General features: G+C 45.5%; 1 protein-coding gene and 1 long non-coding RNA gene across 2 annotated transcripts; one reads left to right on the forward strand and one right to left on the reverse strand.

Annotated features, from left to right (window-relative positions):
- The first annotated feature begins 1,695 nt into the window (after positions 1-1,695).
- LOC310701867 (uncharacterized protein) lies at positions 1,696-12,437 on the forward strand. Its single transcript, XM_083493338.1, has 6 exons — positions 1,696-1,816; positions 3,840-4,229; positions 6,408-6,497; positions 6,680-6,745; positions 9,143-9,267; positions 11,698-12,437. Exons 1-6 carry the CDS (start codon positions 1,783-1,785, stop codon positions 11,875-11,877), a joined length of 885 nt encoding a protein of 294 aa, XP_083349464.1. The 5' UTR covers positions 1,696-1,782; the 3' UTR covers positions 11,878-12,437.
- A 111-nt stretch (positions 12,438-12,548) lies between these two features.
- Positions 12,549-18,841, reverse strand: LOC310702075. Its single transcript, XR_014523200.1, has 4 exons — positions 18,708-18,841; positions 17,864-17,995; positions 15,515-15,832; positions 12,549-12,677 (listed from the first exon to the last, which is right to left on the reverse strand). It is a non-coding gene; the product is annotated as an uncharacterized lncRNA (long non-coding RNA).
- Between the last annotated feature and the right edge of the window lie 1,536 nt (positions 18,842-20,377).

Here is a 20,377-nt window from a genome sequence, read left to right on the forward strand (position 1 = left end):
GTTCTGTATTCTGTGTGGGTGTCAGGGAACTGCCATCGGAGCCAGAGGGAGAGGGAGGGCTCCAGAGGGATTCCGGAGAGTGTCCCGGGAGGAAGAGAAGCAGCACATCTTCTGGGGAAGGAAATCAGCGTAGCACCAGTGGAGAAGGGGGGCAGATGGGGGAATCGGCGAGGTGGCTCCATGACTCTTCACCAGGGACCAGCGGGGAGAGCACGGGTCATCCGCTGCCCACACCCTCCCTGCGCAGAAGGCTTCTGCGCAGGGAGACTAGGCGGAGACTAGGCGTCAAAGAACTTCTGTGCTGGAAGAAGTTCAAGAAACACCCACTGACGGATTCTGCCAGCGACTGAGACAGCCACGGGCGAGTGGCTGTCCGGACAGAAAAGGTTCACTCAGGCAACCCAGCCAGGTGTGGCGCCGATTTACGCACGAGGAACCCCTAGAACCATTACAGTGGGGCACGGGGATCTCTCTATCTGCAAGAGAAGCCATGCCCACTTCTGCTTTGGCTACGCCCAACATTGCCAGGTGGCCCTCGCAGGGTTGGCCAACAGCTAACATGGCCCTCAGGCCAAAGCAGGGGTGGGGTGGGGGGAGGAGTTACCCAAACCTCTGCTCTAACCACTGCCTCACACTGTCTTGAGTCTTCTGCTGCTGCTGCTTTTGGCAATCATAGCCAATCGTAGCCAAGTAAGATTGTCTTCCATAAACATGGTTTTAATAATGAGTCCGTAAATGACAGTGGAGGTCAATTCTGGATCCACACGTCCTTCCACAATGGGGACCTAGGTTTCCAGGTGGGAGTTGATCACAGTGAGGGTTTGCCAAGCGTGTCTTCCTTTTAGCACATTTCTCCCTTGCGTCCTGAGTTTGAGTGTCTTCAAAGCCCATGACACCTTTGGTAAAGGCTGTTCTCCAATTGGAGCGCTCTCAGACAAGTGTTTCCCAATTGTTGGTGTTTATATGTCAACTTGGCCAGTTCCGCATAGCTCATCAGTTTTTCTTGCCACTGTTGTTTCGTTCAAATTTCCTCCTTCTTCCATCCTTGTGCTAACAAGACTCTTGCCGCTGTTGTAGCATACATAAATAAGTTTTTTATTTTTCTTGGCAGGTCTTATCCTACAATCCCTAACAAAAATGCTTCTGGTTGTTTTTTTTATACAAACGTCATTTTGAACATTTTTTTTCCACTTCATTATATATCATTTCCCAAAAATTTTTAACTTCTCTACATTTCCACCACATATGATAGAAAGTACCTTCTTTTTATTTACATTTCCAACATATGTTTGACACAGTTTCATACATTTTTGCTATTTGTACTGGTGTGATATACCATCTATACATCATTTTCCTATAGTTTTCTTTCAGCAGAGAACAGTCAGTAAATTCCAGATCTACCTTCCACAGTTTTTCCCAGTCCTCAAACCGTGTATTGTGTCCTATATCTTGTGCCCATTTAATCATAACTGATTTGACCTCTTCATCTTTTGTTTCCCATTCTAGCAGAATACCATATGCTTTCTTCAGCAGCTTCACTTCTGTCTCTGTGGTTTCTGTTTACATAACAAGCTACATACTTGTTCATTCATGGCAGTTTGACCTTAAATTTCACTTTTAAGCAGAAACTGCAGAGCATGACTGGGTTCACCAGTGAACTAGCAGGAAGTTCCTGGCTCCCATCAGTCTTGCCCTGAGCAGACTACATAGGGGGAAGAGAGGGTCACTGACGTTGACTTAGCAAAAGACTGTGGGGCTGTAAATGCAGAAATCCTGGTTGCAATGGCAAAGCTGTGGTTATTTGGGATGCTGATCGGTGAGTAAAAGGGTCTATTTTAGGAGCTGCTACTACTCTAGGCAAGTGGTGTGGGGGGAGGGGGAGGTTGTGAATTCAACAAAACTCAAATTGCAAAGCTTGAGATGTGCTGGACAGGCACATCTCAGCTCGGTTGTCTGATGGGAATCCTGATAAGCGAGTTTGCGGGGATTGCTTTTCAATATGCAACCCTCACTTACAGCTCTTCCAGACAATCTGCTTATTCAGCATCCATCCTGATTTCCTTGCACAAAGGTTAAATTGCAGAATTAAAATTGCACGGAGGTTAAATTATGCCTGGTCTTTATTGAGCATTTGTTCTGGTTTGATCGCTGGGTGTTTACACCTATTTCGTCCGTTTGTTCACCCCTCACTTTTCCATGCATTTCCTGGTTCACTTTCCAAACTGCAGAAAGTCTGGTATTTATTTATTTATTTATTTATTTAAATGGAAAAAAAATTCATTTGCTGCACAAGGGTGACAGAGCCCTTTAACCCACCTTGATTGCGCTAGCCTAAAATCTGGTGTGCGCTTGAATTTCTCCTGTAAATACAACATGCAGGTGCCCTTGAAAAACTTGACAGAAAGAAGGGCCACAGAGATGTTGTGTTGTTTTCGGTTCTTTGTTATTCCAGCTCTGCAATTGGTATTGCAGCACATGCCCAGTGTCACAATAGACAGTCTACCACCAAAGAACATGCAGCTCAGTTACTTTGTGCAGGAAATTTTGCTTGCATGGAGATAATCCATAGAGGGGATTTTCTGTGTTTGTTTGTGTGTGTGTGTGTTTATGCAGCTTCATGCACCAATGTTTATTTTGCAAAGTACCTCAAAGTACATCAAAAACCTCAGTGCTTTTTGAAATATGCAAAAACGTGCAGCTTCATTCCTTTTCAAACTAGTCCGCCAACTCTCACAGGCACCCCACTTTGGGTGGGTGGGGAGAAGTAGGTGGTATAAATGCACAAGTTACGATGCCTTTGGCTTGTAGACCTCAGCATGTCTGAGCTCTCGGGAATTGCATCACATACACAATTTCTAAAAGCTGTCCTAAAAAATTGAAGGGAGATGGTTCCTTTTCCTAACTCACCTGAAACACTGAGTTTATTTATTCATTTTAATTTTTTTTTAATGCAATTTATGATCCTTGCCCTTCACCTCTCTTCCTTCCTCTTACAGTCAATATTCTGAGTGTAAGACCTTTGGAGTAGGGAGATGTTATCTATCTATCTATATCTATCTATCTATCTATCTATCTATCTATCTATCTATCTATCTATATCATCTATCTATCTATCTATCTATCTATCTATCTATCTATCTGTCTATCATCTATCTATCTATCTATCTATCTATCTATCTATCTCTATCTCTCTATCATCTATCATCTCTCATCTCTCTATCTATCATCTACCTATCTTTCTACCTACCTATCATATATCTATCTACCTATCATATATCTATCTATCATCTATCTATCATCTATCTATCATCTATCTATCATCTATCTATCATCTATCTATCACCTATCTATCATTTATCTACCTACCTGCCTGCCTACCTACCTACCTACCTACCTACCATCTATCTATCTATCTATATCTACCTACCTACCTATCTATTTATCTACCTACCTACCTATCATCTACCTACCTACTAACCTACCTACTATCTATCTATCTATCTATCTATCTATCTATCTATCTATCCAACTATCTATCTATCTATCTATCTATCTATCTATCTATCTATCTATCTATCATCAACACATATATATTCCATTGACGCTGCTAAACGTTGTATACTGGCCTTGACGTTCAACTTCTCTAAATCCACAAACACAAAAACACCTATCACTTTCACTACACCAGTGTTGCTCTTCCTCCCGCTAGAGAAATCTCATTAGCTGACAGTATGCTTCCCAACAGCTTGGGGGAAAGCGCCTTGCCTTGTTCTAGCCCAAGAATTCAGTGCCCACTTCTGCCTGCTTAAACCCCCTTCCCTGTTCTCCCTTCTGCCCAGGCCCTGCTGCAGCCCTTTTGTTGACGGTGCCCGAATCTCTGATTTCCATCTCGGAAGGTAATACAGCCTTGCTCTCTGCCTCGTTGACTTTTCTGACTTCGGTGCCGGGCTACTTCCAGGTGCGATGGCGTTTTGTCACGGGCCGTCAGGTGGTGCTGATTCTCATGGCGGATAACTGCTTGGCAGGGAATGGTACCCGGCCCTGGAGGGAATTTTGCAAAATCAGCATTAGGAAAGCAGACAAATACAAACATCGTGCAGAATTCTCCTCTGAGGATGCTTCTCTGTTACTCAAGGATGTGAGAGCTGAGGATTCTGGGATTTACTGCATCACCTTGCTGGCATTGGACGTGATGCTGTCGGCTAACATCAGCCTAACAGTGACCAAGGGTAAGAGGGTTAGGTTTGGTCTGCACCCTAGTGTGACCCTATTGTTTTTAATAAATGATTTAATTACAGTGGTACCTCGGGTTAAGTATTTAATTAGTTCCGGAGGTCCGTTCTTAACCTGAAACTGTTCTTAACCTGAAGCACCAGTTTAGCTAGTGGGGCCTCCCGCTGCTGCCACCATACGATTTTTGTTCTCATCCTGAAGCAAAGTTCTTAATCCGAGATACTATTTCTGGGTTAGCGGAGTCTGTAACCCGAAGCATATGTAACTTACCTAAAGTGTATGTAACCCAAGGTACCACTGTATAATATTATTATTCCATTTATAAGATATTATTTAATGATTATGTTTTTATTAATAGCTAGGCCCAGGGAAATCCTGGGCAAAATGATACATCTTTATAACATGCCTGGAGCAGACCGAGGGACGATGCTTCACCCGACCTTCTCACATTGTGGTTTGGTTGTCTGTCATTTTTTGTTATTAAAATAACAGCCATTATAGATGTAATGCTGGCGATAACTTGATTAAGATCTGTGGTTTTTAATAAGTTAAAAGCAGCCGGGAGGCCTCCAGTGTCAAATCGGAACCACAAAACTATGTGGTCTAACCTTAACTCTAACTCTTCCACACACCCCACACCCCACAATACAATAGTTTCCTGATTAAAATCAACCCCTCCCTAGGGCTGCTGTTTTTCCTACGGAGGAAAACGTACAGGTACCGTATAGATCCTTTTGAGACCCAAGTAGATGTGACACTCATCCTGCACTTTGGGATTTGGGGTGAATTTTGCAAAACAAATAACAGGCAGGGGTGGGGCAGAGCTGAGCAGAATGAAAGGTAAAGGTAAAGGGACCCCTGACAGTTAGCTCCAGTCGCGGACGACTCTGGGGTTGCGGCGCTCATCTGGCTTTATTGGCTGAGGGAGCCGGTGTACAGCTTCCAGGTCACGTGGCCAGCAGGACTAAGCCACTTCTGGCAAACCAGAGCAGTGCACGGAAATGCCGTTTACCTTCCTGCCGGAGCGGTACCTATTTATCTACTTGCACCTTGACGTGCTTTCGAACTGCTAGGTTGGCAGGAGCAACGGAAGCTCACTCCATCGCAGGGATTTGAACCGCTGACCTTCTGATCGGCAAAGTCCTAGGCTCTGTGGTTTAACCCACAGCGCCACCCACGTCCCTAGAATGAAAGGAGGAGGGTGTTTTTTTAAACTTTCTGCTTCTGCTGTAATCTGACTGGAACCCCCCCCCCCCAACCCCATGCCAGCTATTTGTGATAGGAGGAAAGCAGGGCATGCAAATTAATGGTCTTGCCGCTGTTTGTTGCTGGCATCCATCCACCTCAGTAGATTACGGAGTAGACCTTTAGGAGTGAAGTCAAACTGTTGGAAGGTTGCAGTTCCTCCTGTGTCTAAGAGACCAATGCGGGAGAGACATGTTTTATTGCAGCTGGCTTATATGAAAGCGTCTGGCTGTGCTGCTGGCAGATGCACCATTGCGTTTCTTCTCTCTGTGCTCCTCCCAGCAGTCATTCCTCCTCTGGTCATTGCTATGGATACACGACGTGCCTGTCTGTCTCCACTGACCAGCAAGGCCTAATTCTGCCCACACCTTTTTTCGTTGCCATCAACCACCCTCAGCCCCACACAAGAGAGTGATGGGGAACCTTTGGCCCTTCAGAGATTGCTGGACTCCAACTCCCATCAGCCTCAGCCAGCATGGCCAGTCGTCTGGGATGATGGGAGTTGCAGCTCAGCAACTCAACCTTTGGAGGTCATAATAATAATAATAATAATAATAATAATAATAATTAGTTGTAATTAGTTGAAGCTTCCGAGTCACCTTCAAAGGTAGCCCCACATAGAGCGCATTGCAGTAGTCCAAGCGGGAGATAACCAGAGCATGCACCACTCTGGTTAGACAGTCTGCGGGCAGGTAGGGTCTCAGCCTGCGTACCAGATGGAGCTGATAAACAGCTGCTCTGGACACAGAATTAACCTGCGCCTCCATGGACAGCTGTGAGTCCAAAATGACTCCCATAGGCTCCCCATCCCTGATAAAAGAGTTTATATAGCAGACAGTTGAGTCAAAGCCTGCTTCTCTCCTTTCCGGAGAAAGCAAAAGCCTTTGGGCATAAAAAGAAAATGTAAAGCCCCTTTCTTGTCATTTTAGCAGAAACAAACAATACCAAATACAAGGGTGTGCGATTTCTAGAAGAGGAGAGAAGTGGAGTGCATATCAGCAAAAGTACAGGAGCAACAGGTAAGTTCTAGGGGACGGAGAATGGATGGGGAAAGGGAAATCAGGAAGGAAACAAAGGCGATGCTGGCAGAGGGAGTGTGCAGGCATTGATTTTCCTCCCTAAGAGAAAGCTTGCGTGTCCATGATGCACACTAGACTTAGGCTCTCTTCAACTTTTCCTTCTTTCTTTTCTGCTCACCCAGGGATGAACGCTTCAACCGATCAGGCTGAGAGTTCATCTAACAGGCCAGTTCTGGCATCTCCCCCAAGTAAGTTCCCTTTAGCTGGGGGCTGGTCCTCCTCCACCCCAAAACCAAACATTTTGTAATAAGTAAGAGAGAAACGCCCTGGAAAGTGTGCTGTGCATTTGTTGTTGTTTAGTCGTTTAGTCGTGTCCGACTCTTTGTGACCCCATGGACCAGAGCACGCCAGGCACTCCTGTCTTCCACTGCCTCCCGCAGTTTGGTCAAACTCATGTTTGTAGCTTCAAGAACACTGTCCAACCATCTTGTCCTCTCTCGTCCCCTTCTCCTTGTGCCCTCCATCTTTCTCAACATCAGGGTCTTTTCCAGGGAGTCTTCTCTTCTCATGAGGTGGCCAAAGTATTGGAGCCTCAGCTTCAGGATGTGTCCTTCCAGTGAGCCCTCAGGGCTGATTTCCTTCAGAATGGATAGGTTTGATCTTCTTGCAGTCCATGGGACTCTCAAGAGTCTCCTCCAGCACCAGAATTCAAAAGCATCAATTCTTCGGCGATCAGCCTTCTTTATGGTCCAGCTCTCACTTCCATACATCATGCATAGTACTTGCTTAATGTGATGTTTCCTGCAGGCTCAATGAACAGATCATCTGGAAACATCCTCTGTGCATCATATCCTACTCGGGGTGGTCTCATTGGAATGAATGAACATAACTAACTTACTTCAGTCCATTAGTTTGAATGGGTCTACTCTGAGTAAGGACTACAGATGGCTAATGGTGCATCTTGGTTTGAGAAGCAGTTGCTTTTGCACAGTGCAAATTGGTTTAGCTCTTGTATCTGCCAGCAAGCTACTACTGCTCTTCTCAAAGCACAACAGCGATTGGCTGACTGTTACAGCTCTATCTGGTTTTTGGAGGGCAAAAGTCCACAGTGGAGACCCTCCTTTGTACCCATGGAGTCTCCCCACACAATTTAAAACCCTGAAAGTGCAGGTCTTTAAAAAGATGGGAGCGCAGTGCAGAAAACTCAGCGATAGCACTGTTGGGATACTGCCAGGGAGACAAGAGTCCATCATGACCCCACGTCGTCTCCGTTGCGATCCATCGACCTCCCGTAGACACGCAGTATCATTCAATTAGTGACACGAGCTCGAGAAATAGCTTGCCACATTCCAGAGCTGGTGCACGCTCTATCAGCAGATAATGCACAGCGAAAGATGCACGCAGGAGAGCATTATTTACAAGTTTATTCAGTGTTGGTCAGAACAAAGAAAACATGACTGCCTGCTTCGGTGTCTCAGGCACAGAGAGAGAAACGAAAGCAAAGACACAACAGAAACATCCTGTGAACAGGAAATACACAGGCTGTGACACAAACATCCTGCTCCCTTTTAAGGTGGAACGGAAATATCCTAACAAGCACTGCCGCTTGGACTCTCTGCCGTAGCTGAGGAAATGACTGCTGCTTGTTCCAGAGAGAGTAGTGTGTGGAAGCAACTCAGGATTGCTTCCTTTTCCTCTTGTTGTTCCCACTGGCATGCTTGGCGAAATAAGAACTCACTTGCTCTTTTAAGCAGTGGCAGGGAGACCAGAACCAAGCAACTGCCATCTAGCTGCAACGTGAGGGGTTTCCACTCAGATTCTTGGAGAGAGCACTTCTGGGAGGGATCATTCCAAGGTTCCCAGGATCTTCATCCAAGCACTGTTGGGCAGGTATCTTTGTTTCCACCCCACGTTTTGAGAACTTGCATCTCAAAATGTTCCCTCACTTCCTTTGATTACTATTCCCATGCATCTGAGTAAGGGAATGTTCAGGGATGCAGGAGAGGATATATTGTTTGATTATAGCCTTTACAACTTGTGTAAACAGGTTCATAATTTAGCAGAGTAACATCCCCCTTTTTAAACTTGCAGCAGACGCGTTAGCTCAGGCTCACTAAAGCCTCCATAATAACTGTTCTGGTATTTTCCCCTTATTCCCTCATAAAAGATAAGACACGACACAGTCTTCTATAAAAGTATAAAAAAGAGTTTACTCACTCTCTGTTCACAATCAGATCCCAGAAGGCAGACTTAGCTTAGAAAAGTAACATACACCTGGAAACTATTTCATAAGGAGACAGTTCCTTTGTCCTCTCTTGGCTGGAGGCCAAGAGAGCATCTTTGGCTAAACAGATGTTGCTTCTTTGATGCATGTAGTCAAGGAGAGAGAGATGGCTGCCCTGCCTTGTGCTTTTGTCGTTACCTGCACAGGTGAGGCCACGCCCACCTCTAGTCACATGCAGAGGAAGTCTGTCCCAGCCCAGAATGAAACAGGAAGTTTACCTGGTGGCTGGACAAACAGTCATCTCTGTGTGTAAACATGTTCACTCTAGGAATGTTGTACTTGACTGCTTTTGTGTTTCACATCCCACACTGAGCTCTAAGCAAAACATTAGAGAAGAACGGTGCCTGTCTCTCTCCTGCAGTGAAGGTGGGCGCTTCTGTCTCTTTCACAAAGGCAGCAAGTGACAGTGACTCTACGGTCTCCAACATCATTCATTTGAGCTTAGCGGCCTTGATTGTCTGTCTCCTTGGCCTGATCATAGCAGAGGTAAGTGTCTTTCCCCTGCGTTTATACCCTAGGCATTCATATACTGTTTCACAGAATCATAGATTTGGAAGGGACCACAGGCAACAAAAAGGTAAGGGACCCCTGGATGGTTAAGTCCAGTCAAGGGCGACTATGGCGTTGTGGCGCTCATCTTGCTTTCAGGCCGAGGGAGCTGGCGTTTGTCCACAGACAGCTTTCTGGGTCATGTGGCCAGCAAAACTAAGCTATGGTTACCAGACGTCCGCGTTTCCGGGGACAGTCCCCGGATATACAAATCTGTCCCTGGACAAAATCTGTCCCCAGACTTCACTTAATGTCCCCGGATTTATATTTTATGTGTTGTAGATTTATTAGTAGGGAATGAATTATGTGTAATTGGTTCAACGGCACAAGGCACATCATATGGGGACTTCTGGCTAGGCAAAATGGCGGGTGCTATGGCAGCGAGCAGTTCCTGAAGCCAGCCAAAGCCAACTGTGCTACCAGGCTGGCTCCGGGCTGCTGAGACTGCCGCTGCTGCCACCATTGCAGAGGGGGAACCAGGGATGCCCAGCACGTCAACTGGGGGAACTGCTGACCGCCCTCACAACCCAAATCGAGCCAGGAGCGAGAGCACCCGGTCACCGGCCGACTGCTCAGTGGCACTCCAGGGCCAGTAAAACCCCTGGAGCCGACGCAGGGAGAAGAAGGAGAGGAGAAGGAGAAGGAAGAGAGAGAAAGAGGAAGGAGAAAAAAGAGGGGAGGCCCAACCTTGCTGCGTCACTGAGGATGAGAGGCAGGAGAGTACCAGGAGGGCAAGGACATGTGGCCGAGCCCAGGCCTGACCTGAGCCTACTCCACGGTGGCTAGCACTTCAAGAGAGTAGGTTGGGGCCCAGAGGAAGGCCACGTGACAGAGGAGACCACAAAAGAGAGGATATTACTTCTCAAATAAAAAAACCAACAACTTAAAAACAAACAAACTATTTATCTCTTATATATATATAAAAGTGTCCCCAGATTCTTTGGAAAAAAATCTGGTAACCTTAGACTAAACCTGGCGTGATGGGACACCATGATGGAAACCAGACCGCATGGAAATGCCATTTACCTTCCCACTGCAGCGGTACCTATTTATCTACTTGCGCTGGCATGCTTTCGAACTGCTAGGCTGGCAGAGCTGGGACAGAGTGATGGAAGCTTACCCCGTCACTAGGGATTCGAACTGCCAACCTTCTGATCGGCAAGCCCAAGAGGCTCAGTGGTTTAGACCACAGCGCCACCAGCGTTCCACTGCAATGCAGGCATCTTTTGCCCAACGTGGGGCTCAAACCCACAGCCTTAAGATTAAGAATCTCATGCTCTACCGACTGAACTACAGTATTTTTTGCTCTATAAGACTCACTTTTTCCCTCCTAAAAAGTAAGGGGAAATGTGTGTGCATCTTATGGAGCGAATGCAGGCTGTGCAGCTATCCCAGAAGCCAGAACAGCAAGAGGGATTGCTGCTTTCACTGCGCAGTGATCCCTCTTGCTGTTCTGGCTTCTGAGATTCAGAATTCCCGCCCCCCTGTTTTCCTCCTCCAAAAACTAGGTGCGTCTTGTGGTCTGGTGCGTCTTATAGAGAGAAAAATACGGTATCCCCCACTTGCAGTGGGAAGTTTAAGGCAATCTTTAGAAACTGTTTCTGAGGGGACAGAAAATTCTGGAAGCACCCATGGGCTGTAGTGTTAAAAAGATGCACAGTGGTACCTCAGGTTAAGAACTTAATTCATTCTGGAGGTCCGTTCTTAACCTGAAACTATTCTTAACCTGAGGTACCACTTTAGCTAATGGGGCCTCCTGCTGCCGCCGTGCAATTTCTGTTCTCATCCTGAGGTAAAGTTCTTAACCTGAGGTATTATTTCTGGGTTAGCAGAGTCTGTAACCTCAAGCATCTGTAATCTGAAGTGCCTGTAACCCGAGGTACCACTGTATATGAAAATGTACAATGAGCAGGTGTTATTAGGCTTCCAGGCCGTGCTTAATTAGCTACGCAGCAGATCCACACAGGCAACTGATTATGAGCACTGCTAATTCCAAATAGATTCTTTCAGAGCTATCTTGCCAACCTCCCGTCAAACATACAGCTTTGAATTAAATAAATGTGAATACAGTGGTGCCTCGGGTTAAGAACTTAATTCATTCCGGAGGTCCATACTTAACCTGAAACTGTTCTTAACCTGAATCACCACTTTAGCTAATGGGGCCTCCTGCTGCTGCCACACCACCAGAGCACGATTTCTGTTCTCATCCTAAAGCAAAGTTCTTAACCTGAAGCACTATTTCTGGGTTATCAGAGTCTGTAACCTGAAGCATATGTAACCTGAGGTACCACAAGGCAGTGCTCCAAGAGCGTGCCTTCAAACCATCTAGTGGCCAGCCAAGTCAGAAACTTCTCTTTCTTTCCACAGCATGTTTCCTTCATGTCCTTCAGCGAGAGACACTCAGCAACCAGGGATGGAAGTGGAGCCAAACTGTATCGAGAGAGGATGGAGTGCCCCTTTCCTTCTACGCCAGGCAACATCTCCCTGCTTCTGCAGATGCCAAGTTCAGATAATCTAAGAGAGCCATATTATTCCATTGTTCACTGATCATCTTCAGTCCTTCTTTACAGTATGAGATTTCTGTTGCCTTTTCATCTACTGAAGCGCTTATGTGATTATAGGTGGGTTTATATATGAGAGGCTAAGGCTGCGATCCTATACTCAGGTGAGCGTGCTACTGAACTTAGTGGGGCTTCCTACCATTGAAGGAAAGAGCCATCTTCTTATGCATTCATAGGCAATCCAAAATTCCTAACACAGGAGTGGCCAGGGGCGGTGTTGCTTGCAATGGAGCAAGATGGTCACATAGCTTTGAGCTCTGCATCTCATGAAGGCTTTTTAGTTTTCGCAAAACCTTTTTTTCCAAATGTGCACTAGCACAAGCTACTCTAAATCAACAGGGTAATCAACCAGGCAGAGGGCCTTCTTGGTAGTGGCACCCGCTCTGTGGACCGCCCTCCCATCAGATGCCAAGGAAATAAACAACTATCTGACTTTTAGAAGACATCTGAAGGCAGTCCTGCTTAGGGAAGTTTTTAATGTTTGATTTTTTTATCGTGTTTTTAATATTCTGTTGGGAGCCGCCCAGAGTGGCTGGGGAAACCCAGCCAGATTTATTAGAAATAATAAATGATGATGATGATGATGATGATGTCTGGCATTGCAGAAAATAAAAATAAAATAAAATCTACGAAAACCCCCAATGAAAACAGCGTGTCGACATTTTGCAATTTTATTATAAAGTAAGATAAGACATGAAAAATTCAACAGCAACATTTAAAATAATAATAATAATAAGATTGCTAACACTGTAATTACAATGTGGGAGTACGTCCAGGACACACCACCTGCAGGGAAAGAAAAAGAAAAGTGGGGTTCAGTAGGTTATTTCTCCTACATATATTAATAGTGAACTAATTATCTGGGTGTGGATCCATATTAACCAAAAGCAGCATCCACACATAAGGAGGTGTTTATCAGAAGGCTGGAGAAACACCAAGGTTTGCCTGTGTGTTCCCCCTTCGCTTTCGCTTTCCCTGGCTGTTATGTACTGAGTTGAATAGGATCCAAAATGTAGCAGTCTGATTGGTCATAGAACAATAGGATCCAAAATGCAGCAGTCTGATTGGTCCTAGAACAATAGGATCCAAAATGCAGCAGTCTGATTGGTCCTAGAACAATAGGATCCAAAATGCAGCAGTCTGATTGGTCCACAGGAGCCACCCAATCCAGCTCCAGATGGAAGTGAATCTACAACCTGATTGGCCTACAGGAGAATCCCAGAATTAGCCAATCACGTGCAGCCCATTGTGTAAATAATGTATATAAAGCAGACATTCTGGGGGAACTTTCATTCCTCCTCATCACTACGAGCTGAATAAAGAGCATGAAATCCACTCTCGACTCCAAGTACCACTTTAGCTAATGGGGCCTCCTGCTGTCGCCGCACGATTTCTGTTCTCACCCTGAGGTAAAGTTCTTAACCCGAGGCACTACTTCTGGGTTAGCGGAGTCTGTAACCCGAAGTGTTTGTAACCTGAGGTGTTTGTAACCTGAGGTACCACTGTATTTGCTTAGAGAAACAAATTCTCTTAACGACTTGTAAGCTACTTTAGCATTACAGAGTTGCACTTTTCAGGAACTTCACCAAAGGCAGTACAGTGGTACCTCGGGTTACATACGCTTCAGGTTGCATACGCTTTAGGTTACAGACTCCGCTAACCCAGAAATATTACCTCAGGTTAAGAACTTTACCTCAGGATGAGAACAGAAATCGCGCAGCGGCAGCAGGAGGCCCCATTAGCTAAAGTGGTGCTTCAGGTTAAGAACAGTTTCAGGTTAAGAACATACCTCTGGAACGAATTAAGTACTTAACCCGAGGTACCACTGTATAAGAAGAACGTAAGGCACAGAGCCCTAGCTAAGGGCCATGGATCAGTGCCCTCTTTCGGCTAGAGATGTGCTTGTATTGCTGGCCTCTGTCTGACTCAAGAGACAATGGAGTGCGCTTCTGGGGGTGAAGTCAAACGGCTGCATTTGCAGCACCAAAGTGACCTCCCCGGGATGCAAGCCTGGGCAGCGTGTATGGAGGTCCTGAACTGCTCAATCGACAAGACTCCCCTCTCAACATCCCTGATGTGACCCAAAGGAAAGCAGAGTGATATGTTTGGCACCTGCTTGGCTGCAGGAGTTGTCGAAAGGAGGCGTACATGGAGCCATCCAACCATCTTAAGGACCCCACTGCGGATTTGTGTAGGGTTTAGTCCTTTGCCTTGCCTTCTCACAAAGATATCCCACAAGGCAGTGGAGGTTTACGATCAGAACTTTCCTTCTCCTAGATGGGCTCTTTTCCCAGGTTGATAAGGGCCGAATTAAGACTAATTAAAAGTTTTTGGTGCTCTATAGATATCTAATTCAAAATATAAATAACAATAAACTGTAAAAGTGTAAAACATTAATCTCTATTTCTTCTTCTTTGTCTCCTTTTTCATTTATTGTGGGAGCCTTTTTTTGGTCAAACCTGGTTCAGCTGTACAGTGGTACCTCGGGTTAAGAACTTAATTCATTCTGGAGGTCTGTTCTTAACCTGAAACTGTTCTTAACCTGAAGCACCACTTTAGCTAATGGGGTCTCCCGCTGCCGCCGCGCCGCCAGAGCACAATTTCTGTTCTCACCCTGAAGCAAAGTTCTTAACCCGAGGTAATATTTCTGGGTTAGCAGAGTCTGTAACCTGAAGCGTCTGTAACCTGAAGCGTATGTACCCCGAGGTACCACTGTACTTAAAAGTTTTTCGTGCCCCTATAGTAGATATCTAATTCAAAATATAAATAACAAAAAACCCGTAAAAATGTAAAACATTAATCTCTAGTATTTCTTCTTCGTCTTCTTCGTCTTCGTCTCCTTTTTCATTTATTGTGGGAGACTTTTTTGGGTCAAACCTGGTTCAGCTGTACCATATGGTCCATGGTAAATCCGGCAATGGAAAATTTATGTGGTGTCCCCTTCCCTTTCCCCCCTTAGCGTTGCTTATTTTGCTTAATGGTTAATCCAGCCCCACTTGCCCCATATAACGATTGCGGATCTACAACAAATCTTAGAATCATAGAATCATAGAGTTGGAAGAGGCCACAAGGGCCATCGAGTCCAACCCCCTGCCAAGCAGGAAACACCATCAGAGCACTCCTGACATATGGTTGTCAAGCCTCTGCTTAAAGACCTCCAAAGTAGGAGACTCCACCACACTCCTTGGCAGCAAATTCCACTGTCAAACAGCTCTTACTGTCAGGAAGTTCTTCCTAATGTTCTTCTTGTAGTTTGGATCCATTGCTCCGTGTCCGCTTCTCTGGAGCAGCAGAAAACAACCTTTCTCCCTCCTCTATGTGACATCCATTTATATATTCGAACATGGCTATCATATCACCCCTTCACCTCCTCTTCTCCAGGCTAAACATGCCCAGCTCCCTTAGCCGTTCCTCATAAGGCATCGTTTCCAGGCCTTTGACCATTTTGGTTGCCCTCCTCTGGACACATTCCAGTTTGTCAGTGTCCTTCTTGAACTGTGGTGCCCAGAACTGGACACAGTACTCCAGGTGAGGTCCAACTGTTTTTTAACAATTATAGCACCGCGGAGTCTACACAGACTCCACATCCTCTTATAGCAAAGGTGCGGCACGTAAAAACTTACCTGACACGGTGACGTTGATCCAGGCCACACATTTTCCAGAAATGGTGAGAAGCTTATAGATCCTGCCAGCATCTTTGCTTACGTTGTATATATGAAAAGTTCCCACTGTCACTGAAACATTCTCTTTGAAGTCCTTCTGGTATGGCTTGCAGACTCCGTCACTAAACTGGCACAAAATGTCCCACTTGGAAGCTGTGTTGTTCCAAATGCAGGTGTCAAAATAAGGGTCTGAAGATTCTGAATCATTAGCAAATTTCACTGTTATTGTCTCCCCTTTTTGCACAGATTTTGAAGTACGATTAAGGCAGTTCTCACCACCTGTCAGGGATGGAACCAGAAAGAAGTTTAGTTTCAAATACTATCTCCAGCAGTATCATATATTCCTTCCAGTTTGAGCTAGTGTACCCAGGTATTTTCCCCAGTAGTGATGTATGGAAGTGAGATCTGGACCATAAAGAAGGCTGACAAGCACTGCCTCCCCCCAGCCCTGCCCTGCCCCAAATCCTGGGAACAGTATTACAATTCAGATATTACTAACTGCAAGTGGGCAGAATGCTGTTGTGCTCACATTCTGCGAGGCAACTGCTTGCCCACGAAGAGAACAGGATGGCCCTTGGGCCTGATTTAGTAACAGTCTTCCTATTTCAAAAAATAATCTTACAGTGGTAAAGGGACCCCTGACCATTAGGTCCAGTCGTGGCTGACTCTGGGGTTGCGGCGCTCATCTCGCTTTATTGGCCGAGGGAGCCGGCGTGCAGCTCATGTGACCAGCATGACTAAGCCGCTTCTGGCAAACCAGAGCAGCGCACGGAAACGCCGTTTACCTTCCCGCCAGAGTGGTACCTATTTATCTACTTGCACTTTGATGTGCTTTCAAACTGCTAGGTTGGCAGGAGCAGGGACTGAGCAACGGGAGCTCACCCCGTCACGGGGATTTGAACCGCCGACTTTCTGATCAGCAAGTCCTAGGCTCTGGTTTAACCCAAGGCGCCACCTTCGTCCCATCTTTACAGTGGTGCCTTGGGTTAATTCGTTCTGGAGGTCTGTTCTTAACCTGAAACTGAGGTACCACTTTAGCTAATGGGGCCTCCTGCTGCCGCCCCGCCACCGGCACACGATTTCCATTCTCATCCTGAAGCAAAGTTCTTAACCTATTTCTGTAACCTGAAGTGTATGTAACATGAGGTACCGCTGTATACTTCCATTTTAGCAGAGCTGCTTTCCTTACAAGGTGGCTGCAGATTATGCTTGCGTGACTGTCCTCTTCCGCTGTACAAGCATCTCTTTGTGGCCTTTCTGCTCTATACTTCCTCAAAAAGACAAGCCCATCGGTAGGGCTTTCCTGCAAGCATGATCACCGAAGGAAGACTCCGGTGTACACAAAATGGGAGAAAAATTCAGCACAGCCTTAGAGGGTAGCCAAATAAATCTCCTTGCTGTGTGCGTGGTACTCCAAAGCCTAGATGTGGTAACACAGCTGTCCCTGGGACATGATTGCAGCAAGGGTTGCCATGCTTATTTCTAGAATTCACAAGAAGCTTAGTTGTGGATCATCTGTGTTAAATGCAGATGACACCCAGGTTCCCTCTCTGAGATCTCAAAAGAAACAGGTAGCAAGAGATGGGAGAGACTCTCTGCTCCACAGCCACCTGAAAACCTGGAGAACTACTTTCAGTTAGAATTCAGAGTATTGCTAGACAGGGATGGGGAAGAAATTTGACTCAGTTGACATTGAAAGGCAAATCAACCTCATTCACATTTCCTAAAACAATATGAGAATGGAAACACAACCTTCCTTCAAAAACCTCACTTCTCTAAAATTTGCAAGGCAGCTCTCTAGCCAAGCAGTGTGTACAAAAGAGTATAGTTGGAATAAAGCTGCACATATTCCCCAATATAGCGTACAAAAATGCACTACCTTTGGCTAAATGGTCTTGCAAAAATCTGTATATCGGGGAAAATGTGTATATTTCCATACAAACACAAAACCTGATGAATTTTCATGAGGACTTAACAAAATTGCACACTGATCTGGAACGAGAGAACTGAAGATTGGAATAAGGAGAAACCGAGAAACCAAAAACAACAGATTTGTCCATCTCTGTTGCAAGACCGGAGGCAATTATTATTATTTAAATTTCTATACCACCCTTCATCCAAAGATCACAGGGCAGTTTGCAAAAACCCACATGCAAAGGGAGAGTGAAACAACCAGCTTCTTTGGGGTTGATTTCTATTGCAAGAGAACCTGAGAAAGCGCTAGTCTCACCTTGTAAAAAGCAGCTCCCTGTGTTTTTAGGAAAGGACTTTTGTTGGTTTCTGAAACTCTAATTTCATATTCATACTCACTCATTGGTTCATATCCACAGGCATTTGAGGAGAGGAAATGGGCAGCAAGCAAGGTGAGTGAAAAGCCACAGGAATATCTCCTGTTGAGCAGCATGGTATGACTCTTCAGTGGTGCAGGAGCCATCAGAATATCTGGAACAATTCAGACTATAAATAAGATTATTGTAATACACATTGAGAACCAAAAGCGGCTTGTGGTGTGTGTGTGTGTGTGTGTGTGTGTGTGTGTGTGTGTGTGTGTGAGAGAGAGAGAGAGAGAGAGAGAGAGAGAGAGAGAGAGGGCGCCTCTATACTTCCATCCTGGCTAGATCTGGGTGGTACTTAAATAGATGACAGAGAATTGCCAGTGGTTTGGAATGTATTAATGCCAGCAAAATTGGTGTCTTACAAAGATATCTTTTAAGAAGCACCCCCATAATACTCGCTTTCTGGGAAATTGCCTTTTAAAAAAAGGCATAGCTGTTAATAATTGAAAGAAAATGTTTTGTTTTTTACTGCCAAAATAGAATTAAGAACCAGTTATCTTTCATTTCTTTCCTAGCAAGTACAGAAGCTTCAGTTTCGCTTAGGGCGATTCAGCAAGATGCTCAAAATCTTCTCCAATACATGGAGAAGTAACATAGATGGAAACTGGAAACCCAGCAAAATAAAAGTACCACCATCAACCCGTTTTCACTCCCCGCACCTTGTCAAGAAATTTGGCAGAATATGACTTGATTCCAAGCTCTGCCCAGGACATTTTTAGTAACATATGCATACTTAATAATTCAATTTCCCATTGTAATTTGAATCAGCAAAGCAAAAGATCTACAAATCCTTTCCCTCCCGCAAGTTATCTCCTCACCTGCCTTCTGAAATATAGGCACACACGAAACTTCTTAGACTCTCCGACAAAACCTTCCCACTTCTCTGAGATCCTGCGAGGGAATAACCAGCTCTCAAACTGTAGACTCAGAGGGCCAGCGCTGCGTTTTATTCATGCGCAAAAATAGCCCACAGGAAAACCAACTACATTGCTCAAGAGATGAAAACATGCAGGGGCCGTCGCCTGCAAATCTCTAAGATGGTGCAGCAAGGCTTGCGTGACACAGCATCCCTGCTACTGAAAACCACCACTTCAGCAATTTGCGCTATCACAGATACAGGAAACCACAACAAAGCGAGCATCATTGAAAACCCCCGTCTCCCAGGCCACTTGCTATCACCGCTACAGGATTCTTCTAAAGCACGTGAAGACATGTCTTCCTGCCAGTGCATTAATTACCATCTCACCTTGATTTTCCAATTTGATCATTTCTTCCCCAATGGGACGAAATCAATGGCCACCTGCCATTCATGCTTTAGGTGAGATTCCTGTATTGCAGGGGTTGGGCTAGATGACCCCCAGGATCTCTACAAGTCTATGAGTCTATGATAATGGGTTGGCTCCAGATCCCTTGTCAAAGGGCTCCCTCGCAACCTCCTAGAGTGGATTTGCATGGCTGGAACACTTCCTTGCCTGGATGAAGAACACAAGAGGGGTGAATGAGAGTTGGTAGAAACTAGTCTATGGCCTTGGCCATGTTCATTGACCTCCATCATGGCCTCCAGCCCTGACCATCAATAAGCTACCTTTGAAGGTGACTTGGAAACTACAAATAATCCAGAATGCGGCAGCTAGACTGGTGACTGGGAACAGCCACCGAGACCATATAACACCGGTCCTGAAAGACCTACATTGGCCCCAGTACGTTTCCAAGCGCAATTCAAAGTGTTGGTGCTGACCTTTAAAGCCCTAAATGGCCTCAGCCCAATATATCTGAAGGAGCATCTCTATCCGCATCGTCCAGCTTTGAGGGCCTTCTGGTAGTTCCCTCCCTGCAAGAAGTGAGGTTACAGGGAAGGCTCCAGTACTTTGGCCTTCCCTGTAGAGAAGAGAAGACTCCCTGGAAAAGACCCTGATGTTGGGAAAGATGGAGGGCACAAGGAGAAGGGGACGACAGAGGACAAGATGGTTGGACAGTGTTCTGGAAGCTACCAGCATGAGTTTGACCAAACTGCGGGAGGCAGTGGAAGACAGGAGTGCCTGGCGTGCTCTGGTCCATGGGGTCATGAAGAGTCGGACACAACTAAATGACTAAACAAAATCTATCTATCATCTATCATCTATCTATCTATCTATCTATCTATCTATCTATCTATCTATCTACTGTATAAAAGTAAGAGTCACATCTGTTGCCCACTATTGACATGTGGCCCCTGAAAGCTTGTCAAGAAGGGAATGTGGACCTTAGACTAAGGGAGATTCCCACGTCCGCAATAGTGGAAAGAAGGACCTCCTGATTTCATGAGGAGTGATTTCATCACCCTTTGCAGCAGCTGAATGCCACAGTTACTCATAGTTTCTGCGCCCCCGATTTCATGGAAAAGGAGACGGACTCATCTTTCTTAGCTTCCTCTTTCCACAGATGAAACAAGAGGCAACCTTGCACTTGCTAACCACAGTGTTTACTTTCATTTTTAATCAAATGCAAT

The sequence above is a fragment of the Podarcis liolepis genome (genome assembly GCF_965112155.1).
Source record: "Podarcis liolepis genome assembly, chromosome: 2".
Classification (NCBI taxonomy): domain Eukaryota; kingdom Metazoa; phylum Chordata; class Lepidosauria; order Squamata; family Lacertidae; genus Podarcis; species Podarcis liolepis.